Source organism: Aythya marila (genome assembly GCF_965140915.1).
Source record: "Aythya marila genome assembly, chromosome: 15".
In the NCBI taxonomy this organism is placed as follows: domain Eukaryota; kingdom Metazoa; phylum Chordata; class Aves; order Anseriformes; family Anatidae; genus Aythya; species Aythya marila.
Genome location: NC_139056.1, coordinates 7,647,267 through 7,673,992, shown reverse-complemented (window position 1 = coordinate 7,673,992; position 26,726 = coordinate 7,647,267). Strand labels below are relative to the sequence as shown.

General features: G+C 39.5%; 1 protein-coding gene across 2 annotated transcripts in view; it reads right to left on the bottom strand.

The window, feature by feature from the left end:
* The window catches only part of CPPED1 (calcineurin like phosphoesterase domain containing 1), a 49,654-nt gene extending 23,243 nt beyond the window's left edge, over positions 1–26,411 (bottom strand). The window contains exons 1-2 of one of the 2 annotated variants that reach the window (XM_082772583.1): positions 26,303–26,411; positions 15,783–16,001 (exon numbers count right to left, since the gene is read on the bottom strand). In XM_082772583.1, coding sequence (XP_082628709.1) covers positions 15,783–16,001; positions 26,303–26,366 — 283 coding nt within the window. In that variant the 5' untranslated portion in view covers positions 26,367–26,411. Of the gene's footprint in view, positions 1–3,678; positions 3,770–15,782; positions 16,002–26,302 lie in introns of those variants that run through there. The other variant, XM_082772584.1, reaches the window with a different exon arrangement.
* Positions 26,412–26,726: the final 315 nt, after the last annotated feature.

Here is a 26,726-nt window from a genome sequence, read left to right as displayed (position 1 = left end):
CTACTTCTTTTGCAAATCTTGGCACAGACATTACTGTGTCATGGTTTGCTACAGGAAAAACAACGTGGGTGAATACAACCAAATGTCTAGTAGTAAGTTTAACCTAACAACTGGCTTTAGAAGTCTGGCAAACAGGAACTGTGACTTCGTACATATTTACATCGCCTGCACTGAGTTAAGTCGTTTCTGAGTCTCTGCAAGGCCTTTGCTTGGCTGAGGACCAGTGCAGGCACTTTTAGGGCGAAGTTACTGAAGATTCAGCCAACTGATCAACCTCTTGACTATGAAACATGAAAATCCTGGGTCCTGTCTAGGAGCCCTCACCCACCAGCCTTGCACCATTCTCATATTTGCTGAATTCCTTTGCAAACCTATCAAGTTCACCAACCTGGCAGAGAATCTTCCCCCCCAAAAGTGGTGCATCGATTGAATCTACTTCTGAAATGGGTGAATCAGAAAAGGCTCCAGTGAGGAAAAAGAACCTACGGGAGGGCAAGAAGGTGTGGGATGAGAACATGCGAAGTAGCAGCATAACTTGCAGGTTTTGTCATTAAGTACATTTATATTTCTCCTGTTGCCTACTTATTATCAGCCACCAGAGAGGCCTCTGTTTTTTTCTATTTTACCTGTTCAGAAGGGGAAAATTACTCTCTAAATTACATTAAAAAAATGTAAAAATGTAGCATAATTGTTTTCTGGATTTTGGAATTACTCAGTCTCAGTCTTTCATTGTATCATGCAAGTGTCCTAAACCTTTGAGGAGTTGCAAACACATCCTTTTAAAATGAAAATGCAAATTTTCAGGTAGCAAAAGAAGAAATTTAAAAAGAAAATTGTTTAACTATGAGCTTTTATGCAAGCAACACGTTTGAAAAGAGCTGACGTGACAACTGCAATCTGGTTAACATCTAACCCAAGAGACAGAATATCACAGAGCAGGTAAGAGCTAAATTGCAGGTTAAAACACTACACAAAACATCAAATAGAAATAGTAACTATATCTGATAAAAGCAAAATACAAAATGTCAAAACATCACCAATGAAAATTGAATTACCAAAAGCATTGGACCCATTCCCTTTGTAGTTTACAATGAAATCAGGAGAACTACTCTGACACCAGAAGGTAGATAATTCTTGATGGGAACAATCACACGATTGCTATAAAGAAACGACAGATTTGTGTTTTCTCCTGGGCCTTACAGTTCATCTTTGTATCATCCTTGCACCACAATCACCTAATCAGAGTCTAATTATTTTGGGCTCTCCTCTTCTTGCAGTGCTCGTCCTTTTGTGGTTTTCATGACTGTCTGCAGTTGCTCGACTCCTTTTACGTGACATTTAGAGGACTTTCCCTAGTACTATTCCCTAACTTTCTAGGGAAGACAAAAGGGGAGTCCAAGGCTATACTCACAGCATGCTCCTTTTGTAAGTACCTTCACAGAGACATATTTAACCACTGCCTCTATCCTGCTTTGTGAGAGCAGTCTCCTCCTGTTCAAAATGGGATTGCTTTTCATCTCCATAGCCGTTTTGGACACCTGGCTGTCAGCTCCAGCTTAGCAGGGCTACAGCTAAGCTCCTACAGCATCCCTCACAGAAGCTTTCTGCTGACCCCAGTGACAGCCCCATTGCTGTGCTTGTTATCTAGGCCCCAAAACACTGGTATCCCAAAATGACACTATATCTTACAGACTTTTCCCTACAATACACAGGACACTGGTATAGAAAGAAAAGAGCTAGCAGGCCATCCAATTCAGTCTTAGCGGCTGTTCCTATTACTCAGCCTGTACTCTTCATTATTTCTTGTTTTAAATTTAAATTGTCTTTTATTTTTCCTCCCCCCTCTAGCATCTGCCATAATGAAGTCATGCAATACCCTGTACCACTGCCAATTATTACATGCAAGAATAAGCTGATCGATTTTAATAAACCCAGCATGGTCATGATCTGAATTAGGTTTTTCTGGCTTAGCCCATGCTGTAATAGCCAGAATGCCTCGTCTCTCTTCTTTAGTCATGTATGTTTCTAATTTCAAATAGCCTAAAAACATTATTATGGCATGCAAAAAATCATTTAATACACACTTAAAAATCATGTAAATATGACTACATACTCACTCCTGGACAAACTGCCTGCTCAATCTAACTTATAAAATACCTCATCTCATTAGTTCCCACTGAAAAGCAGGAACTGAAATACCCATTTGTCTACAGCTGTAAGCAACTGATTTTTTCAGTACATTAGAAACAAGTAATAGTCTGTTCTGAGCCACAAGAAGGGATCACGCTAAAGAATTTCCCTGCATGAAAACACAAATTAAATATATTTTATATCTTTGGGCATTGAAACAGGAAGAAAATTTAACTCTGTTTTTAGCTAATAATTAACAATTATTATATTAAAGCAATGACAACCCCCCAAAAGTGAATGAGGCAGCCTATTAGGGGCTCAACTTCTCCTTGGGTTTAAGTGAACAACATTAAAGGTAACAGCTGCAAACGCTGACATTTTTCTGAGTTCCAGCCATGCAGGTGTCCACTTAACAACCTAATTTATGGAGTTTACTGTTCTGCCTTCTGCTGTGAAAATAAGTATTATGCTTCATTTAAGTCCAAATCTGCTCTTCTATCCTTCCTCATCTCTTAGCTGTTCAGAGCTGTCCCATCAGGCACAGGCCACCACTGCCTTTGGGTTTATGCTACTGATGAAATCCTGACAAGCAGGGAAAAAAGCTGCAGTGTTACAGAAGTTGTAAGAGCAAACTTACTAAAAACAAGTACGAAAGGTAGAAAATTATTGTCTTCAGTAAGCGTTCACTTTTAAGAGACAGAGCAAGATTCTAATCTTTCACACTTTCTTCAAATGATAACTTGTGAAATATTACAATTTTTTGAGACTTTCACAATATTTACAGCTTCATATTCAGTAGTTACCAACATGACTAAATAACTCTTTGAAATACTAGTCCTTTAAGTCCAATGAAATTGTCCACTCTGTTAAACTGAGAAATGCTTTCAGTAAGTGGGTACAATTACTTAAAAATAGATGTGCTTTTCCTGATGTTTGAGGCATTGTCTATCCTTACAAACACATCTTTGCTACCAGAGCAAGCGCGTAACAAAAAGGCAGTTAATATAAGCCAGAATCAATGGCTTAAACAAGCCATTTCTTCTTTAGAATATGCTCTTCTAACCTAAATAATCCTTTCCCATTTTTGTCTTTGCACCGCACCCATGTTCACTATGGGGTTACAGCAGAAGCAGGCAATGTGCCACAGGCAGAAGAGCCTCAAACGGGAAGTGGATGCTTTATCCCAATGCCTACCCATTAAAATCATGTTACTTTTCATTGACTACGTATGAGATGGCAGTTTGGACAAGACAGCTTTGTTCAGCTTGATTAATCAAGTCAAAATGATGTGGGCGAGATCTTCTGCCACTGACTTCCAAGGAAGAAGAAGAAAATCCTTTCCAATTCAGAGGGGTGGAAAACCCTAGAAACATGCCTTTGAAAAAGCACTCATGCTTATGCTAGAAAGCATAAGGTGTGGTCATCTGATCTGACAATACCTGCACAACCCAAAGCACCAATTCTGTGCAACCCACTCCTTATGTATAGCACATGCAATTCCAAGGAAAAACAAAAAAAGAGGCAACAAAGATTCAGAGATATATTTACCATACAATAGGCCAAATAAGTAACTCCTTGTGGATGTCCACTCCATGTATGCATTTTCAAAGGTTCCTAAGCTAAATGAAAACTTTTTGGGCTGAGAAAAAAAGAAGGAAAAGGAATTACAGTTGGAGTTAGAGAGATTAAGTTTTACCATAACATAGAGAAAAATCTAACTATGCTTCCATACACATATATAATATGTTATATATCATCTAGTACAATGGAAGAGCGTATGATTTAAGACAATTGTGCACATAATCATGTTTCAAAGATTTTCATTCAGAGAGTTACGGTTAACAGGATTCCTCAGATCAGCTGCAGAGCAGACCACAGATTATGGTCCAAAATACAAATAAGTATATACTTGCTCAAGTTAAACACTTTCTTCTGACTATGATATGTTTGCAGTATGAGAGTAAATCATATTGTCAAGCAGATATTCTCCATGCACAGAGAATATCTCATGCTTCCCTGCTCTTGGGCTGATTACAGCAAATTAAATTTCACACTAAGCAGCTTGGAGGCTTTGAATGCTCCATTAGGTTTTACTAGAAACAGATAATTACTATAAAATGTTTATTTATGCAACCATAGTGACATTTCTTGGAATTGGTACTATTAGATGTTTGACAAATACTGTACTACCCACCCAGTTAAGAAACTGGGTTACGTTACTAACTGATGTTTGGATACAGGTTTGGAGAAGAAAACAGCCAAGAATCCTTTTGGTTGGGCTCCATCACCCCCAGCATATCAAAATTGTTGGTAAATTGCAACAGTGAGAGAAATGAATGCAATGAGTTAACTTAGTGTATGCTACCCTACTGTCAGAAAATTAGGTCACACTTAAAAACACTGCTTGTCATTTCAGATGACAGTGCAGAAAAAAAACAACACACTATAGAGAACAATGACGTATTTTTAAAAAAATTACTGAATATTCAACAAATAAAATTTTAACTTATAACTACTTCAGTATAAACATCAGTATAAACATTTCAACTCCACTGCTTCTACCTCGCACTTGAAAAGTCAATCTGTGCCTTTTCTACTTTGCGCTCTATTATAAATCTCCACTGACAAAGATTCAGGAATTGGGATTTAGCTGACAATTTTGCTGAAGCCGCATGTGGCAGAGCTGAACACAGCTGCCTCCTCCCCAGCTGTGCCAGGCTGATGGGAGTTTTGAAAAATAAATAAATAAATAAATAAAACCACACACAAACTTGCTTTTGTTAGTAAACCAAGCAGCCAGTTCTGAAAAGGGAGGAAAAAAAGGACAAATATAGTAAAGGTGAAATGCCTGCAGTCATTTTTAAAGCTGGAACCTTATTTTAAGCATTATTTCTGTAGACGTTTTTTTTTTCTTTTAATTAGCTCTGTTTGTTATATGAACAAATCAAACATCAGCATTTGTGCTCTCGCCTTCTACATGGGGAAGAATTTTAAGAATTACTGTATTTTTAATTAAAATTAAGCTTTATAAAACATCTCCTTATATACATGCTTCCCTCGAGGGCAGGCAGAGCAGCTTAAAGTTATCTGGTGATTTTTTTTTTTTTTTTTTTTTTTAAGTTATTGTTCCTTTGTTTTAGCAAAATGGGTTATTTAATGGTAGTTTAAAAGCAGTAACAAAAGCAGTTCACAGCCAGATTTACTACAGAAAAATCACTTTTTGAGAAAGATATTAAGCATTATCAGGCATTTCTTCCTTTGTATGATGCCTTGCTAATTCGCTCTATGTAACATTAAGAACTTGTATGGGACCTGACTTTCCCTGTAATTTATTCAGTTCACAAACATATAAATGGCAGTTTGTGCATTTGCATACAGATTTCAGCCTTGCATTCATATCACATCTTGTGTACAAAAGCCACCAGCAGCAAAGAGCTCCAAATCTCCAACAACTCAGTTATTGAAATGTGACCAAGATGGTTTGTATCTGATATAACAAAGGACGAGTGCAGCACTCTGCCTCCTGGAAGGGATGTCAGGAAATCAACAGAAAAAATTACAAGTTTGTACATTAAATGCATGCAAAATGTTTGCTAAAGAGGAGGATGAACATTCACATGCAAATGACTGCAGATTTTATTAAATATAACAAAAGTTATGAAACTCAGTATTACCTCAAAGATCCCTTTTCACTGGCTCCAAACCAAAATCAGGCAGAACTGCCTGTAAGGCACTAAGCTTCAGCTCTTACCAAAGCCAAAAATTCACTAATCTTTCCTGGTCAAGCCCAAGGCTGCTTCTGAAGTAAGAGAAATTGGAGCATTTACAATAGTGAGGTGCCTTTATCTTAGTTTTAAAGAAAATGCTTTGACCAGGACCATTTATGGTATGTACTTTCCTCTTGGTTTAGAAAAATGAACAAGTTGAAGAGTTTTCTTAGAGTTACCCTCTAAGGTGAAGGTATGCAGCCTATGCTTTAAAATTTATTATCTATAAAAACTAGAGTTTTGGAGGAAGATGCATTCAGGGACTCTAACAGAAACAGAAGATAGGAATATGCTGAACTGCAGCAGTCTCACATCACATCTGGGCCCTGGAAAGAGGCTCAAGTTAGCAATTCTCTCAGGAGGGGGAATGCCTTAAAACGTTACAGTGATTATAACCAGAAATGAAGCCATACCGCTGTCTGGACAACAGAGCCATCAGCTCTGATGCTCCTCAGCTCTGAAGCTGTCTATTCTGAACGTAAATAACTTCACTCTCTCCAGCGTACGTGTCAGAGCTTATAAGAGGTACTGATTGTATAAAAGCCAGTACGCCCAGCTCGTCTTGTGTCCTGATCATCAAATTGTCAAGCAGAAGTCAAATGGAGAAATGCTGATTTGAAAATCATGTCCCTTAATTGCTGCCTAAATTTGAACTCAGAATCCTAACATTTGGCACCTGCTCTTGGAAAACTTAGTGCATATCATTGCCTCTATTATTATATGGAAAAATACACTGTTTGTATGGAAGACAGGATTACAGAATGGAGTACATAATTTTAAGGACACATGTAGCTGGCAGTTTTACTTGCTTTTCACATAAAGCACATAGCGCTGCCCAAAATTGTAATTAGCCAAATTGAGTTGCTAAGCACTAAGGCTTTATTGGGGAGTAAGAGTGACAGAGGAGCAAAAATGTGCAGAATTTGAGGGGAATAAACACGCACACATGCTCACAGCACTGTATGCAGCGGGAGGGCACTGGTTAGCTGTTGAGATGGTCCTAGAAGCGTTTGGGACCCTGGAAGCAGCAGGCAGAGAGTGGGGAGCCAGGCACACCAGTACACAGCCAGTTCCCCCAACGAGCTGGTAACGAGCCTGGTAGGCCAGGATTGTGGTCTTGTGAAGCCAGCATAAAGCACACTAGCACAAGGCTGGTGGCCTGTGTGTAGCAATGGCAACTACACCCACCTGTATGCAGCCAGTCTGGAATTGCCTAGGGTAATTAATATCCTCCTTAAAAAAAAAAAAGGGGAGGTAACAGGGAAATATGAAATGGCATTCCGAAAGGAGTATGGGTTTCACATCGATCCTGGCCATCGTCCGCCTGTACCTGGCTACGGAAAGCTGTTCCTAAAGGTCCCGTCCCTCTGCAGATGATCAGTGCACATCACAAATCTCTTCCTCCATCAAGACCAGTTGTTCCTTCCTTCTGACAGTGCCTGAAGTTCTACTACAAATTTAAGACTAATCTTCTGTGTTGCCTCAGTCCATGGATTGCTAGTGGGTTAAACAGCAGTTGTTGCTACACTGCTATTATTTTTAGCCCATTTAAATTTTACAGCAAGATATGGAAAAAAATGTAGCTGCCTCAAGTAGAATTTAGACATTCATACCCTAAAATTTGATCTCATTTAGCTGCAGCCCTACCCCATCAAATTCCATAGGTGTGCTTCTGTTTTCTCCCTGGAAGTTCCTCTAGCACTTTTTTTTTTATTTTTTTTTGGTGCTCACAGCCCCAAATAAACATCAGACCACACAGAAAAAGAAGAAGAAAAACGAAAGTATGTAGCAGACACAATCCTGGAAGATCTTACAAATCTAACTGCGGCTCTAAAGAGAGGAGACACAGACAGTAAAGAAACCAAGGAGCAATAAGAAAATATTATTGAATGACTGCGGCTCTGTACAGCTGATTAAAACAATTAATCAGATGATTTAACTTATTCCATTTACAAAAGAAACTTATATAAAAGTCTACATTTCATCATGCTTTACGGTACCAAATGCTGACCAACTCTGTGCTCTAATCCTATCACAGAGAATTATCTGGCAATTCAGGCTTTGGTTGGCATTGGTGGATTAGACAAAAACCTAACTCGTACAAAAGTTCAGAAACTGGGTCTACCCAGTTTTAGCTGTGTAGACATTTTTAAGTATTATACAGTTGCTTTGCTGAGGAGCAGTCAAACAATACGAGACATCTCCTTGCGTACCTTTCCGTGCCATGTCATGTTTGGTAACAACCCTGTGTTTCTTCTTCCTGCACCATGCAGGCTAGAGCAGCTTTGTTCAAACGTGAAAGCTTCTGTTTAATTCTCCCCAACCCCCTTCTGTTCATTAAGGGGTAACTAGTTTGCATCTGAAAAAAGTATCAGTTTGTGCCATTTTTACTGCAGCTTATCACATTTGTAATACCTGCCCTGTTAAGGATTTGAAATGCATATCCACGTATACGTGAATGGAAGAATACATGCAAATATATATATAGGCACAACAAGGACAACGTTTACTCTATCAGGCAGACAACAATTAAATGCATATGGCAAATCTGTCTAACGTTAAGGAAATATATTTAATAGTAGAATAAAAGAAATTCATGAGACTTTATCTTTAGTCTGGCTATAAAATTTGCATTGCAATTATATAACTTACAAAGCTCCTGTCCTTCCTCACTGACACCTTCACTACAGTACTGCCACCACGTGCAGTAAAACCGGGTATCTTTGAAAGACCACACGTATTCCCTAAACTCTAGGGAAGGAGGAAGAGCCACTGTAATGAAAAAAGCTCCCAGGTAGATATAATGATTAAATGAAGTGCTTTCCTTCCTGTGCAACATCTCCCCAGGAACCAGGCGTACCAATTTCAGAGCTGCTGTTGATGTGCAAAATGGCATGAGGCAGCTCTAACCTCAGCAAACGGAAAACCAGCTCCTTGTACCTTCCCTTCCTCCCCACACCCTGCCCTGCGTAGGGCGGGGGTGCGTTGTGGGGATGAAATACAGGTAATTCAAGAGAGCTAAGATAGGTAAATTAAAAAAAAAAAGAAGACTAAAAGCATCTGAAACAAGCAACACCACTAAATATTCTGTCTGCTTTATAATGAATAAAAATCTGTGCAAAAAAGCCCCACAACACCAGACACTGGGAATGAGTAAGAAAGCATACACAGGCAAAACTGCTTATCTTGACGTGATCAAACTAGAAAGAAAGATGGACAATTGCTTCTGAAACTAATGAGAGAAATGGAAATATAGGCAGATTAATTAAAAAGGAAGAAGTGCCATCATAATTAATTCACTAGGCATGTCAGAAGAACAGAGACAACAGAATTCTTGTATTGGAATTCAGTCTATTTCAAATACAATGGCTTAGTCTCCTGCCATCATTTACACAGCTGTCTAGATTGATTTTTTTTTTGCAGAGGGATATAAAAAATGGAATAGATGTATTCTTCAGAGAAAAGACCTTTGTAATAGCAGATGCAAGTCTTCCTCCTTCCCACCTCTCAGCAAAATGAAGGAATTCTGAAGCACAGCACAACATGCATGCCTGTTCCTGCCAAATGCTGTGTCCACTCACCTTAGCAAAAGCATAAGGTTGCTCCACCAGAACCAGATTTGTTTCAGAAATGTGTCAGAAAGAACAGTTTGAAAGTCTTTAATTAAATAATTTACTAATATAAAACAAAGGTAGAGGAAAAAAAATGAAACATCTTACTGTGTGGGCTTACTTGACTGAAAAGGCTTGTGGTGGATTGTTAACCATGTAGAGACCTGGGCAGGAAAAATGTCTATTAGAGATTACACCTTCACTTGAAGGAATTAGTACAGGTATTCACAATGTACTTTGAGTGTCATAATACTCAATTCCAGTAATTTTGATTTCTTCTAATTAATATATACATACAAATTAATCTAAAACTGCAAGCATAAACATTTCTTGCTCACTGATCCGTTGTAACACTGCTAACAGATCAAGCTTAAGTTCCATCTTTTTTTTGATTGTACACATTATTAGACAAGTCTCGTTTCCTTTAGTCTCTAAACAGATATGTTTTACTACACTCAGAGCTAAGTAAAGTTTGCAGGAGACTTGCTGTCTTACTTGTTCTTTCACCCTTGTAAGCAGAACAATTAATGAAAAATAATTAAACACCTGGTCTAAAGCTACATCACATAAAAGACTTTTCTGCATAGAACTGATGTCTATCATGCCACTAATAGCAGTAGTATCATTACAAAAATGCAGTTTAAATAAATTCCTCCAAGGGAATTCAGTCACATAAAAAGAGCTGTCATTCTCGGCTTCACAAGTGAGCGTTTCTCATGGCTGCAGTGGGGTGACCTTGCAAACAGCTGAATTCTCTGCTGCTGTAACGAAAGATGTTAAAATGCAGAAGCTGGTTCCTGAGCACTGCTCCAGACTAAAGGTATGGGATGCTAAAGAAAGCACAATGCTGCATATTAAATGGAACAGGGAAGAAGGGCAAGAAAGAAGGTGGGAGGGGATTGCCCTCCATGTAAGGAGGGGGGTATTCATGACCAGAGACCGCGTTTGTTGAGCCTGTGGTTCAGGATCAGAGGAGAGGTCAGCCCTTAAGAGTTGGATTTTGCTAGAGACAATCGGGGTGAATAAATGGATTAAGTCTTCTATAAGCAACTTGATGAAATCTCCAGATCACAGACCCTGACTCTCGAGGGAGACGAACCTCCCCGATACCTGCTGACAGCAATCCAGGAGGGAGCCTGGACAACCTCTTAACACAGATGCAAAGCTGTGGGCCAACCAGGGCCCGCTCTTCCGGCCCAGCTGCCCACAAACACAGGAGGTGCTAGGGAGCGTGTTAATCCCTGGCAGCCTTGGCTGCAGCAGCCATCAGAGCGGAGTTCATAATCCTGAGGGGAGTAAAGCAGGCAGACAGCAGATCTGGAGCTTCAGGAGAGAATTCAGGAGAGAAGACTTTGTGTTATTTGGGGAATTGGTAGATGGGATCCTGTGGGAGGTAGCTCTGAAAGGCAAGAGTTTGAGAGAGTTGACAGGTCTTCAAAGAAACCTCCTCCTAACAAGAATTGCCCATCCTTATACTAAGGAGGAAAAAAAAAAAGTAGATTGTCAGGAGAATGACTTGGCTAAATGGGGAACTCTTTGAGCGTTGATGTAAAAAGGACATAAAAAGGAGACTGAAGCAAAGATAAGCTTGAAAAGAAGAACACAGACATACTGCCTGGGCATGCAGGGCTCATGTTGGTAAAACAAAAGCTCCACAAGAGTTGAAACTAGCAAGGGACATGGTGGGCAACCAGAGTTTCTGCTGCTACTTTAGCAATAAAATAACAAAGAAAATGTAGAACCTGAGTGAGTGAACCTGCTGAGTGAGGCAGTTATTTGTGATAGGTGCTCAATGCCCTTTTTTTCCTCAGTCCTCACTAAAATGTTCTCCCAAGCCATTGGGCCTAGACTTAAAGAAGCAAAGGAACTATCTGTACTGCAAGAGGATTCAATTGTGTATCTCTTGAAAAACTTCAACACAAGCAAATCTGTGGGACTTGATGGGAAGCATCCCAGAATGCAGAGAGTTGGCTGATGTCACTGCAAGGCACTTTTTTTTCCAAAGGCTGTGGAGTTAGGATGTTGCAGTCTAGGTGGGTGGAGAACCTTGCTGCAATGTGAGGCTCTAAGGGTATTGGCTGATGGAAGGACATGGGAAGCTGTCATAAACCAAAACAGAAAGTGCAAACTTGATACGACAAAAAAAAAAAAAGACATGTTGCCAGAGTGCTACAAAAAAGCAATGAAATAAACACATTACCCTATCAATAATATTTTGCAGATTACTATTTTTGCTGTAGTAAGTTATGGTATATTAATTTAATGCACATAAATGTTTTTAGAAGCAAGTCTTTCATTATCATGATGTGTCTAGGTGTAAGTATCAAGTTTACAGAAACCGTTTTTAGTAACAAAGTTGCATTATAAGGTATTGCTTAAAATTCTTGATTATGTACCACAATATTAGCATTACCAGGAATAGATATCCTATTCTTGATTATGTAATCAAGAAAAACTTTTGAAAATAATATTCAGAGTACAAACTACTTTTAATCAGCAGCTAAATACCAAGATACTGGTGCTGATTACTTCATTGCTCTAATGATATCTGTAATGGATTCCAAGTGCGGTGCCTGATTGCTTCCCAGCTGATCAGGATTCTGCTCATCACTTCGAGCTGCTGGAATTCTGAGATTTCTTGGAGTTCCTCTGCAAAAGGCTTCAACCTTGCTTCAGCTAAATAGCTAGAGTGTGTGCTTTAAAACAGTCATGACAAGCCTTAAATTGAGCTCTTCATGATAAAACACATTAAGAGAGGAATGTTTGTGTTTTTTCTTGTCCTTTTTTTTTTTTTTTTAATTGTCAGGTACTGATTATAAAGTAATGTTATCCAAAGAACCTGATAGACATCAGCCAGTGGATCATAAAATAAGATGAACCTCCGCTGACTGTAACCATGCTGCAACAGTAACTATGATACACTTTCATTAACCCTGATTTTAACATAGTTTTAATATAGCTGATATACACAAGTGATTTACAAGGTAATTTGAGATATTAAATAAGATAAGCCAAATTCACAACTGTTAAAATTAAATCAAAGTCTTGCCTTATATAATTTTTAATTTCTCCTACTGAAAAAAAAGATTTTTTTAATCCTTCCTTCTATTGAACTAACATGATAAGGGAATTAGCACAGCAATTATTCTTTGAGAGACTGCTCTGTGGAGAAGCATGAAATGACTGCAGTACCATACCACTACAAACATGCAGTCAGAATGTTTAAATTCCTCAAGGAAAAGAAATGCAAGTACTGGTCTTCCATTCTGGTCTTGCATGCAAACAATTATGCATTCACGCTACCTCAAAAGCTATTGGTTGTAACAAATCTTAGATTCCCTGTTTTCTCTTACTCATTAATGTACTGCTGCAGAAAGACTTAAAATTTTGATTTTTTTTTAATAACAAATGCTGAAAGTGTTGAAAAAAATCAATATTCTTATTATAATTTTAAAATTGAACTCTCTGAAATTTTCTTGAAGTTTAATCAGTTGCTGACTTACTTTATTTGTTTGTGGTTTTAAGTTAGAATTGTTAAAAGAGATGATATATTTGTAAGGTATGAAATCTCAAGCACAGCATTTGTATGATAAGTAGTGGAAAGAGACTTGTGCCATTTGGTAATGGAATATAATGGTTCTATATCCTTATTTTTGTTTTAAAACTGAGCTAGAACTGGTGCAGAAATATACTAGAGTTTCAAACATGTGCCCTCAAAGAGAAGAAATTTAGGAACTCATTCCTCTGTGAGTCACCTTGACCCCCCAGAGCTTAACATGGAATGTGCCAGAAAAACAGAAAAAATGACTGCAGTATTTCCAAGTTTTCCATAAACTATCACCGCAATGAACCTGAAAAGGTTTCATTTTTAACATCAGGGGATTTCCATTTAATAAAGAATTTGCAGCAAACAAGTTCTTATAAAGCCAACAACTTGGCTTCTTAATGCTGGTGTCTTGCAGTGTCTCATACAGTAGCAGCTATTAACAAGCCCCACCAAAGAAACTGTTAATATGTATCTTGATAAAACACTGTTAAAATTGTGGGTTGTCTCTCTTTAAAATATGTTTTCTTAGAGTTTTTATTTAACCTTTTTTTTTTTTTGTGTGTGTGTGATTTGAATGAGTTTCTATTCCAGAGACTGAGAGAAAAAGGTAGGACAAAATCCTTTGAAAAGCCTATTATTTCACTTCAGAAATGGACATCCATACAGTTTGTTTCAAATTCCTTTAAAAGACACAGATTCTGCATTACCTTCTATGAAATATTTTTTTCTGACTCAGCATTTCTATCCCCCCCTGCTGTATCACACGTCTCTCTGCCCTTTGGGGCAACTGATCACAGTGTGCTAATCCCCAGGTATCTCTGCAGAGAAGAATGATTCGCTTCTATCTCAGGCTCTCATCAGTTTGGACAGAAAGACAAATGGCTGGCTGTAAAGTTGTATTTATATGTTTACCAACTCACTACACAGAAAGTCATTTGTATTAATACAAAAGAAGCAATGAAATGAGACAGTAAATTGTTTCAGCTGAGGACTAAAATTCCTTTTAGCAGTATATTTCCTACTATTTCCTTAATGACGTGGTAACACAGGCTTATAAAGTATTAAAGAATATAATTTAAATCAACAAGAACTTATTAGGTGAATTAAATAAAATATAGGAGCTCAAGCAAGTTAATAACTGCTCTTTCTTGCAATTTCTTGGAAATTGCAGTAGGCAGCTTCAAATATTTATACAATGCACGGCACATACATCATACAACACAAGTGATCTCAGCAGTACAATGTATTTGATTTCTTTTACATGTTTGCTAGTAAAATGAATGGATGATGTTTTGCTGCACTCCGACAGGTTTCTGTTTAAAATATACAAGTCCAAGACACACACTGGTAGAAGGGATAACAAAAGATCCATTTCTAAGAGAAAACAAACTTGCAGCACACAACACTCATTTGTTTTATCCAGCCATCCAGCACCTAGCAGAAATCAGAAGACTGCTGGCTGTCTATAATTAGCACTCACTCTCTATTAACAGAATAGGCCTTACAATAATGTTGATAAAATCAAAATAGATAAAGGTAGACAAAGGTAACAGACAGAACTCTGCATTGTTTTATGAGATGTTTAGAAATATCAAGGTAAACTGAAATTAGACTAGGTTTCCTGATTCTTTAAATCTGTGTGTGAAATACCCTTCTTGACAGGGTGCAGAACATCTATTGTTTATTATGAGTTTCTTTCTTCCCCTTCCAAGCGATACTGAAAGCAACACATGTGGAACTCTTCCATAAATTGTGCCCTAATCAAAATACTTATTAAACCTCTGCTATGGGAAGGTTAGATGCTTCTTAGGAAGAGATTAGCTTATAATTCTGGGCTAAACCTGTATGCTCCCAAAATTAATGGAAAAAGATAAATCAATAAAACAGTGTAACAGCTGACTTCATATTATGATCAAGCTGCTGAGGTTTTATGCAATAGAACCTAGCAAGCTTAAATCTCCTGTTTTTTTTATACTTTTTTGCTCTATCACTAAAATTGTATTCTGGTCAAAAGACAGTTTGTAGCTTATAAATAATAATGTCATTCAATTTGTCTTGTCAAGAAGCTAAGGTTTTAAAATCCACTTTGCGAGACACTGAATGAATTAGTGAAAGTTATCTAATGCACTCAAACCTTGCTAGGCATACAAGGGCCAAGAAGCACCACCTCAGGTAGAGGAAAGTGTGCAGTACTTAATTTGCAAGCTCTCCTGTTGGATTGTTGTGCTGTCAGCTGCACTGCTAAGGCTGTCTGCAGCTCTGTTTGTTATCAGGGCTAAGAAATCAAAGACTCTTTGTTTAGATCTGCTTTTGAGACCACTTGCCAACTGGTAAGATGACTTTTTTTTATTCACTTCCAGTAAGAGTATTTATCTTAAAATGGACAATATTATGAGTCTGTTTTAAAGTTATGACTGTCTAATTTTATAACACACCTTTCTAGACACTCTCTTGTTCTTCCTATGGTCATACACACAGACACTGATCACTGCTTTCTACAGCAACAGGACAGAATGCTACAACTTGAATTTGCTGACTTAAAGCATTTTAAGAACTTAAATGCTCAATACATCTCAAGAATCATCTAAAAGCATTCTCTTTTTTCCAAACACCAAAACAATAGGATACCAAATCCTGTGAAAGAATATTGTAGAGTCAAGGGAATTAGCCTTGTTGCCAATCTGAAACATAAAGAAAATGGAGTTATTATACTTTTAATTGCCTTACCTGGCATTCCATGGATAAGGTCTCCGCACAGCACAAAGAACTTGGGTTTAGGGTTTAGTTTGTTAACAGCCTGCACTGCTTGCTCTGTTAACTTGATTTCTTCTTTCCATTCATCATCTCCGTTGTTAGTGTCTCCAACTGCCCAAGCTTTTATCAGTCCAAACTGAGGATCTGCTCCTTGGATGAAGTAGAAAGGTCCCTTCCATTCATACTCATCATCTAAAAATACAGGGAAAAAAAAGTGAAGTACTAGAGAAACTTATAAAGAGAATGAAAAGTTCTATGCCTCATTAAATTGCTTGCTCTTCACTTAAATACGTTGGTTGAGTCCACTTTCATGAAAGTATAGAACTCTGTAGTCATTCATATAGGACAAATATAAAGGCAGAATTGCAAAATTTTCCTGTAAGTCATAGCTGCAATAAATGAAATTACATTAATCTAATTATACCACATGGTAATTGCAGACTGATTAGAGGAAATGTATGTGAAGAATTTTGCAAATAGTGCTGGAAATTGCAAGAGTACAACAGAGCACAAGTGTGTAATGTTACATTTCAGTAGATTCTTTTAAGACTCCAATTATTGCTCCTTTAATTAACAAGTTAAAACATACACAACACATTCCACATTTTATGGCCCCACTAAACTTGTCCTTAAATTATTATTGAGTTAAATGCTATTTGCAATACATTCTCTGGAGTTAGGGCTAATGCCACCAAACAGAACAAAGGTCAGCAAACACAAATCCCAGCAACATCAGAATTGGCAGCAGCAATGGAAAACCTAATTTGGAACTGCCACAATAGCTTCCAAGAACCATGATAAAAAGGTGGGAACTCAAAACAAAACAACAAATTTCCATTGGTAGAGTGAGTGCAGATGGATTATACTTGAATTTGTACTGCTACAATTTTCTTGTATACTTGTTTCTTTGATACTCCAATACCGAGTAGCACAAAAGAAGTATAATACATAAAACTGCCTGTAAGCATGTTACGAAAAAGAAATGTCACACTGAGAAACTAAAGCTATAGCTTGATACTGATTTAAAACAAAAATTGGTATCTTGTCCCTAGACTTATATCTCAATTCTGAATTAAAGCACAAACACAAGTACATTGGGGTTTCTCTAGCTGTTGAAAGACATTCCTGACCCGAAAATTTCAGTTTGGACAGCTGGGTCTGGCTTTCTTACTTTTATGCTTGTTATGAACATGTCTAACTCCTATTTTGTTTAAAACACTTAGTTTTATTGCCTTTTTTTTTTTTTTTTTTTACAGCATTTCAACCATCAGAAAGTCTGTGACTATATCAATCTACAGTTGAATGTAAAAAATGATACAGCAAATTATTTCAAATTAAATACAATAGATAAGTATGTTCCCAAATTGTGTTTGCCTGATCTGATGTATAGTTTGAAGCAGTTCTAGATTTATCCCTCACTAGCAGCATATAAGCAAGTAGTATGTCTACCACATGGATTCACTTCCTGTTTTCTTTCAAGTGGCCTAATACTGGACCTTCTTACTTTCTAAGAAGAGGGGTATGTTTTTTTCAAGGAAGGTTGGAAAGCAGGGATTATAATTCATCTGCACCATGGATATAGAAGGACTGGGGTGGCTAAAAAGGAATGTGGGCAAGTCCCCAAAGCTGCTTGTAATTGTCATCTGTTGCTATGGCATCAGATCATTTTGCCAAATGCAAACTTCTACATTTTGGTTAATGTAACATTTAATTTCTAAACAAAATTACTTATCCATTAACATTGTTTGTTAATTCATGCTAGCATTGCCTTGTTCTAAATAATAATCATATTTTATAGATAGAACTCTGAGCCATTTATTAACTTTTAATTCTGAAATGAAATGAACTCTTCCAATTACATAACTTATTCAGAGAAGTGAAATGATCCATCTATCCATGAGTTTTCAATAGAAGCCTTATGGAACCAGCTGAATGACACGAAGTAATTTAGGTTTTTATTGTGTGTCTTGCATGGAAAATGAAAAATACGACTGCCATAAAAATCAGCTTACGTGCTGTATCAAAGGCATTGTTTGGGCAGAGAAATCACCTCATAGTTTTTCTAAGTAGAAAGTTATAAGGAAATGAGTTACGGAGGCTTGCATCAGAAATTCTTTATGACCTATACAAAGCAAGGCTGAAAAGAGAAAGTCTGAAATGGGAGCTTGTTATGGAGGAGTGCTACAACCTCACACTCACTAAACTGATGCTCAGGAAAAAAGCTTTAGTCTTTGAGCAATGTGGTGGGATCCTTAACACCTGTCCCTTTTCCTGTAACTTTGGAGCCAGCACTGATCATGGATGCTGAGCAAAATCGACTTATTTTGCACTGATTAACCTGAAGCCAGTTCTACAATAGCTACCTAAGCCAACAAAGAGACATCTATCTATCTTCACAGGAACCGCTTAGAAAAACTAATCTCATCAGTAAAGGACTGGGTTTCACTGGTGGACGCACCATGCTTCCCTGCTCAAGCTGTGGGGTGGAGTGTGGTGGTGAAGGTGGCTGTACAGCTGCGTCAGCCAGGCAGCAGGGTTGGACCTGGTCCCACATGCCGAGGAGGTTCACGTACACTGCCTGGGCAGAGGGAAGCCTGGCAAGTGGACAGCGTGCTGTCGGGGAGGCTGCAGAGCTGGAGCTAAACTGGCTGCAAGACCAGAGCAGGGGCTATTCTCATTTCACGGCATTCTCTTCCCCTGCCTTACATCTGTGCCAATACAGTAGCTCTCTAGGTTTTAGGTACCTGAATGTTTCCAAGTCTGTGCACAGATGCTCTGGTTTGAGTGGGTGGGTGACGGTCATGTGAGGCAGAGGGAGAGAGAGACTGATAAGATGAATTTGTAAAGAGAAGTTCAGCACACAGACAGAACCAAGAAGTGGCAGAAGAAAGGAGAAGCAGAAGATGCAGAGGTGGAGGTGAAGAAGAGTGGGGAGAAAAGGAAAGAGATAGGGGGTGAAAAGAGAAAAACTGAAATTGATGCAGAGGTAATATACGCCACAGTCGCCTGTGGGAAAGAAAAAAAGACAAAAAGGAATCAAATTTAGAAAACAAAGCTGGGACAACAGGAGAGATACAGGAATCTAGTCTACATAAATAACATCTACTTAAAATGTTAGTTTAATTAACTGGTCTTAGTCAAATCTAGTTGAAAGTTCTTTTTTTGGTATTTGACAATTTAATAAATATTTACAAAATAACAGTGAGGTAAACTTTACCTTCTTGCTATTTGATTGCTAGAAACCTAACTTAAAAAAAATCCTAGCGGTATTTAAACCAGGTTGCATTAGCTTATCGGTTATCATGTGGCACTATCAATTTAGTTTAGTCTAATTTAGAGACTTTCATCCCCACATAAAAAACATTGAAGAATGTGTGCAAACAAAAGAATACAGGGACACCCACTTTAGGTTTTTGTTTATCAGGAACATGTTTCAGTTACTATAAAGCACTATGTTCCAGTTACTATCAAGTACTACAATTGAAATATTCTGCTTTTAGAGTTGTACTGGTACAACAGCACTGGTGTAGATTTGCATGTGCACCAAGCCTTAAGCCCCAGCTGGAACTATCTGCTCCAGGAAATAACTCTTAACTGCCCTCACTGCAGCTTGCACAGCAGTTCACACAGTTTTCTCTGCATCAGTACAAGGCAAAACATCAGTCCGGTTAAACTAAGTTGTTGCAACTGGTGCAACTTGGCTGATTTGGCTTAAAACCCCAGGAGCACTCCTGCACAAGTGCTCTTACAACAGACCAACATGGTAAGAGCGTAGCACTGAGGAACAGAATACAAAAGCATCTTCCACTACCGTGGCTGGATCCAGAAGTCTTCTGCCCTCCAATTACATGATTTATTGATAGACTTGAATCTGTGTTCAGACTGTTACTAGCAAATCTTCATGCCCCGCTTCTCCCTCACCAGGCTCGTTTGCACCTCCAGCAGAGCAGGTGTACATAAGCCACGCAAATGACCCTCAGCTGCTCAAGTGGTAAGAGAGGCACCCCAGAAAGCCGCTTGGACCTGTTTGTTGGGCTATGCAGTGGATCACAAGAGTGCTCAGACAAACCACCCTGTTGGTATGCCAGGGGAATGCGGAAGTCTGGCAGAAGGTTAGTAACAAACAGCTGTTTTTGCAGTGATCATCCAGTCATGATCCAGGTCCTCGATGTTTCTCCGTAAGGTTCCAATTAAAGAGCATGTGCAGTTGCTATCTTCCCTTCAAATGCAGCAAGCAATGGCTTTTATGTGAATGACATCAAAGGCATCCTTCTGGCTAGGAGGTTCAATTTTCAAATCCACGGGGGGTCCATTTTTCAAGCCTTTAAATAAGCTACAGTTGCATTAGACAAAAGTAAACCATTAAAAGACAGACTCAATTAGTAAATATTTTTTTTTTTGCCTTTTCCTTTGCATCACAAAACTGAACAGAGCTGAGAACACCTGAAAATTGGTTCTTTATCACTACTGGCACAGAGGTCATTTTTGACTTTTTGAAATTACCACAGCAATCAAAAACCACAAATGCCAGACAGAAGTCAGCAGATTTCTCAGACAAGCAATGTACGTAGGGCTTCCATTTCTGAAGGACAAATAAGGTCTGCAGAGCTGCTCCAACAGCGCCCACAAGGCTCCTATTCCAAATCTGTTTTGTTCGCAGGCCTCCTTAAGAGCCGTACAGCCGATTGCCACAGGAGAAGTCCAACTTCCGAACGTGTTGCTATGCCTCAGTTTCGATAACTTCCCACTCTTACTCTGCTCCCATGCACGCCAAAGTACAGAGGGAAGATCAATGCAATGTATTTTAAGTAGCACGGGCTGAAAAATGGTGCCAGCTTCTAATTATATCTAAGGATTAATTCTGTGAAGGGCCAGAGCAGTTGGCAGCATACGCAGGAGAAAACCTGGGTGGTGCAGTGATCGCACACAAGAAGATTTCAGTGACCTAGGTGGGATTTAAGTCAAACCTCACCATTTCTAGGGAACAACAGCTATTATTGTCACGTGCCTTTATTTCTTCCTTTTTTATTCTTATTTCTCCTCGGACTACAAAGGCTGAGGAGACCACTAGAGATGTCATATAGAGCACTGCAAGCAGGCCTGCAACAGCCCTGTAGCACTGGTGACACTTCCAGCATTTCACTGGTGGGGCCATCAACAGAACAAGCTCTGGATTGGAGGTTGCTTTGGTTTTATCTCTACACTCTATAGCATTTCATGGAAACAAAGCAGTTATGAGAAGCTACTCCTGGCTGCAGTCTCTCAGTGGATGCTGAGGTATCAGGAGAAAGGACGTGGACACGCTTGCTCAGTACAACATGGGCAGAAGTAAGTATGAGAAGTACCCATATTCTGATGCTGGGTTTGCCAGGGGACTTGACTTCACTTCTCTGAAAAATCACTGAAACAACTGAAATGTGGATTTCTTCCATGTTTAGAATCAGATTGCTAACCAAAGACAAAAAGCAAAACAAAAACATTTAATAACTTCTAAAGCAATTTTTTTGAGAGATAAAGATGTCTCAAGTCCCTTTTCTGTCTGCTTTTAAATATGAAATAGCAGCAGAACGTACACACTTCCCTGCTTTTAGCTTTCTGCCTATAAAATACCTAGAAAAAAATCATGGACGTAAGATTGGACAAGAAGCATAACATTGGTTTTCTAAATAAGCTTTTTTTTTTTTTTTTTTTAATTAATGCAGTATTTGTGCATCACAAACAATACACAAGGAAAAATTTCAGTTCACTTTTAAGTCCATTTGTTTTAATTCCTGGAAACAGCTGTTTTTACCCCTGGAGCAGCTTAAAAACCAATAAAGTACATGTACTAAATCTTTAATAATTCTTTGTTTGCTATTAAAACATTATCAGTAATTATGGTTTCAAAAGATACTGGCATTACTTTCTGTATGTTCAAACACCGAATATTTCAATCTAATGAAGCATTCATTCCTTTCAGCTGTGTTTTCCAGGTGTACCTTAGAGACCACCAAAGACATGACAGGGGGTTCTGCTGAATGACCAATGTAACCTATTAAGGGAGACTTGATTTTATGTATCAACAAAAAGAAAAATCTTCAAAATGGCTATCAAAATACATTTTAGGGGAGAAAACAAAACTCCCTAAAGGAGTAATTGCTGTAGAAATGATGTACCGTAAGCTTAAACTACAGAGCTGTCAGTAAGAAATACTGACAGAATAGTTTCTCAAATAATTTAATCGATGCTACTATTTTTTTTTAAAGATAAACTGTCTAAAAACTAAGATAAAATAAACTACGATAGGAAATAACCCCTCCAATACAGTTTATTTGTATGGAGGGCTATGAAATGCTAAACGCTAGTCATGCCTTTATGCCCACTCCCAAATTTAGCATGTAAACCCATTGCAGAAAATAGAGAAACTTCTACAGCCCATGACTGTAGGTGTGAAGGGGGGTGGCTTGCATAATGACAAGGTGAAGTCACTGAAAGTTGCTCAAAGCCCACGTGAAAAAAATTGCCTAATTCTATGAAACTTGGAGGCAGTACTGGGAACGGAATATGCTAGCTGGGAAGCAGTTCTTGAGTTGTTCTGATCAGTGTAAAACCCTGATCAAAAATATTGCTGTTGAGTTCTAGAATGGTAATCATAATGTGCAAAGATCCAACATTCATGTGAAAGCAAGAAAAAATAAGAAATCAACTGCAGTTGTATTTAATTTCAAAGGAAGGGGAATTATATGTAATTATGAAGCTTTTAAAAAGAGCAAAAATCCTTGAGGACAGCATGGAAACTATTCAAAGACAGTATCCCAGAGGCTCAGACCATATGCACAGCATTCACTGAGAAGGACTTGAGAAAAGCCTGAAAGAATCCAGCCCGACTGAACAACATAACAGCCATAAGGAGGGTGCTAAGAACAAGAAAGCACTCTTAAAGCCGAAGCATCCAAAGTAAGGAAATCAGGAAAGATTTTATATACTGAAAGGTTAACTTTTACATGTTTCCAGGTTTATACTCTGGTAGTCCAAGAAATCAATTTAAAAGAATGAAGAACAACTAGAAAGAGCATAAATCCAAAATCTAATAAAGCCCTTTTTAGAGGCGATACCAGCAGGTAACCTGCAGACATTCACTATGACTAACAGATGCTCCAGACATGCAAGATGCACCCAAGGATAAAGGTGGAACAGAAAGACAATGTAAATTTTCATATCCTTGTTCACTGTGGAAGAACCCGTGAAGATCTGAGGTCAGAACCCTTCCTCACAGAAAGGGCATCACACCTGGCTCAAATATCATCAAATGATTCAACAAATAGACGTGAATACCAACAAACCACTTGGATTAGATGGCACCCACAGAATTTGAAAGTAACTGCAGGAAAATAAAATAATAAAAATAAAAATAAAAATAATAATAATAAAAAAATCACTGCACAACCCAGGTTTTCTCTGTACAAAAGCAGTTTTAAGAAAGCAGCAAGAAGATGGCCAGTATCACTTCTACACTTAACAGAGCACCGAGCAGTCTGGTGCCTACTGATCAGCAAAGCTAATAGAAACTGTAACACAAACGTTTACTACACTTACTGATTCTTCAGAAAGTCAGCTTTTAGCTGATAGCGTCTACCTGAATCTCCTACAGGTGTCTGACACAGCTCCTTACCCAAGGCACTTACAGGAGCCCAGCTGCCATCAGTGAAGGTTCTCAGACATAAATAATGGGTCAGAAAAAAGGAAGTGGCCAAGATGCATAACTCCCAAGTGAATCTCTACTGGCACCTCTACTGTTCAATATATTCAAAACCATCTGTAGGAGCAACTGAATAGTGAGGAAGTGAGGTTTGCTAGCACCAAGCTACTTGGCAAAATGCAAGCAAGGCCTGGTTGTGAAGAACTGAGGAAAGACTTCATTACTCAGAGTCACTGTTGAAGAAAGCTGATGAACTTCAGTGCAGAAAAGTGCATGGTAGAACACACAGGAAAACCAACCAAACACAAACTTCATAGAAACAACCAAAGCTCTAGCAAATACCACAAAGGTGTTAGCTCAGCAGTTAATAACAGCTAAACAACATAGTTAGGAAAGGAATAAAGAACAGGACAAAATAAGAAATATGAGCAGCTGAATAAACTTAGTCTGTGAAAGTTGAGTGACAGCAACGTGACAGAGGTAGAATCCATCACTTGCAGGACTCAGCACACGAATACACAACTCTGGTTACCTGCCTCTTGCAGGTCAACGTTTTGGAACCATCAGACAGAACTAGGAGAAGTCAGGTCCAGAGATGATTCTCATGATTCTCAAACACGTAGTTAGGCTGTGGATTTAGGATTATTCTTTTTTTTTTTTTTTTTTTGGGAATAAATTGATATTACTTATTTTTTTTATTTTACATTTGTGGTGACTTCATTTTTCTCACCAGATCTGATCCTAGCTCATCTCTGCATGATCTATCCGAGAATTTAGCCACTGAAAGCACCCAGGGCACTAAGGATGCTCTCTCCTGCACCACGCAGTCTCCCTGCTCTCACACATACCAGACACCCTGCAAGAAATACAGAGGACTATTTCCTCCACTTGAGGAAAAAATAAATCAACCTGACAACAGCTGATGGTACTGCTGCCTGTATAGTTACTTGAAAAAAGTGCTCTACATACTTTCCCAGAAATTCTTTGCTTGGCATGCTATAGCATTAGTTTTTGGGAGAGGTGGTGGGGAAGACGACAGAACTTACCTAAACATACAGTCCTGTGTGTAGTCACTAAAACACTAACAAAAGTAGCGGACATCTGAAGCATGGGTAAGAAAGACAGATAACGTATTAAAAAAAGCCAAAACAGAGGTCTCTGTCCAATAAAGTCAGGAATTTATGTGGTGTTTGCTACTACGCTCCATCAGTTACATGGATATTGTAACCCCACTTTGAGTTTCTGGTTCACATAACTCACTTATCAAGAGCAGATCAGCACAGGTTAGAGGTATGACCTCCACATCATGTGAAAGCAGACTGAACAATGACTATTAGGGGTAAGGCGTGGAAGCATGATTTTACAGAAAGGCTAGTAATAAAAAAGCAAATTAATTGTGCCAAACCATAACAGTACTGGTAAATATTTTGTGTAGCTACCTGCCTGACAAAAGGAATTATGTCTATAGTATGAACGAACTCTAAAGCCAGAGGAAAAAAAAACAAAGACAATTGATTTACATTTTAAACTGCAAGAAACTTTGCCTCAGTTTTGTTAGCCCTTGAGTCCATTTTTTTTTTTCTTTTTCCCAATCACTCAGTCATTAAAACACTGCATTGAACTTTATACTCTTGGAAGAGAGCTAAGTAAAACATTAATATAGAAACATTGTACTTAGAGATGGTAGCTGGGCTACACATCCTGAACAACATTAAAAGGCAGCAGTCATTGAGAAAAGCCTTAATTAATACTTATTTGGGAACACCAAACAAGGGCACTTTGGAAGAATGAAACAAACCTGGAAAACTGGTAACCAAATCACATTTTTGTCCATGTTTAGGGCAATTTTCAAGAAACACTTGATACAACTTTTCCAAGAAGTTTTTACACTGCCTTGAACACTCCTTTTATTATAATTTCCCTATACAGTTGATGTAACTAGATGGCTTGTCTGCCATCTGTCCCCTCAGCAAATGCTTGGCATTCTGTGCCAAACCAACCAGACCATCTGCAATTAATAGGTTGCCAGAATGACTGTATACATATACTTCACATGCTCAGAGTTGGTGATTTCTCTTTATTTGGCAACAAGCAAAGCCAAATATTTCCAAATGATACCCAAGAAAATACAGCAGAATAGCTGGGACTGAACAGCCCTGCCCACATCGCCAAACCAATGCAACTTGTAATTTATAAACAGGTACATGGCAAGAGAATACCTTCTGTGTGTGGCAACAGAAAGTGACTGCTAAAGCTCGCCAGGTGCCTGAGAGACCTAGGGAAAGTGCAGGCTCTCCATCCTTGGAGACTTTTACCAGAGGACGCTCGGTGCTGGCGTGCCCCCAGGAGCAGCTGAAGCGTCAAACTTTCTTCACCTGGGAGAAGGCAGGGTGGTCGCTGCCCAGGTGAAGCGGTCTCAGGTGGAAGCAGCAGGTGGAGCCGCTGCTGCCCTCCGCCTTGCGAGGGGCTGCGGCACCCTGAGGCAGCCGGGGCCGGGTGCCACGAGCCGGGTCACCCACACGGCTGCAGGCCCCCGGCAGCACGGCGCCGGCACCAAGCAACAGCCGCACAAGTAGCGGAGCTCAGCCTGAGCGGCGCTGAGGCGCGTTTTAAAATTAACACTCGTTTCACAGCCGCACCTTGCCGGCCCCGGAGCTGGGCTCCGGCGGGGTGAAAGGCCCAGGCCCAGGGAAGGCCCCGGCCCAGCCCCGCTCCCTGCTACAACCGCGGGGACCCCGGCCCGGTGCGGGCTGCCCGTGCCCGTCCCCCCCTTCCCTACCTCCCGCCCGCCGGCCCGCGCCGAGGTTCGGCGTACCGTGGCGGAAGGCAGACAGGGCCCTGCCCCGGGCCCTCCGGAACGCGTCCCCCGTGGCCGCCATGCCGTGAGGAGCAGCCGCCGCCGCCAGCCGCCGGGCCCCGGGCCGCCGAGGGGGCGGCACCGCCTCCGCCGGGGAGGCGCCTGGGCGCGGGGGAGGCCGGCCCGGCTGAGGGGGACGGCCCCGGGAGGGGGGAGCTAAGGTGAAGCAGCACGGAGTCCGCATACCCGCACCCGGAGGAGCGAAAGTCGGTAACACGCTGCAGGATTTTCTTCAAGTGTTTCCTGAGGTGTAAAGTGAGGAGAGCCAACGTCATCTGGAAGAGCTGGCAGTCTTCCTCTGCACCGTGAAGGGATGTTTTCCAGCTTGCACTGCCTTTGCTTCAATTTTACTCGCAAAGTTGCACAATGAATCGTGTAGGTT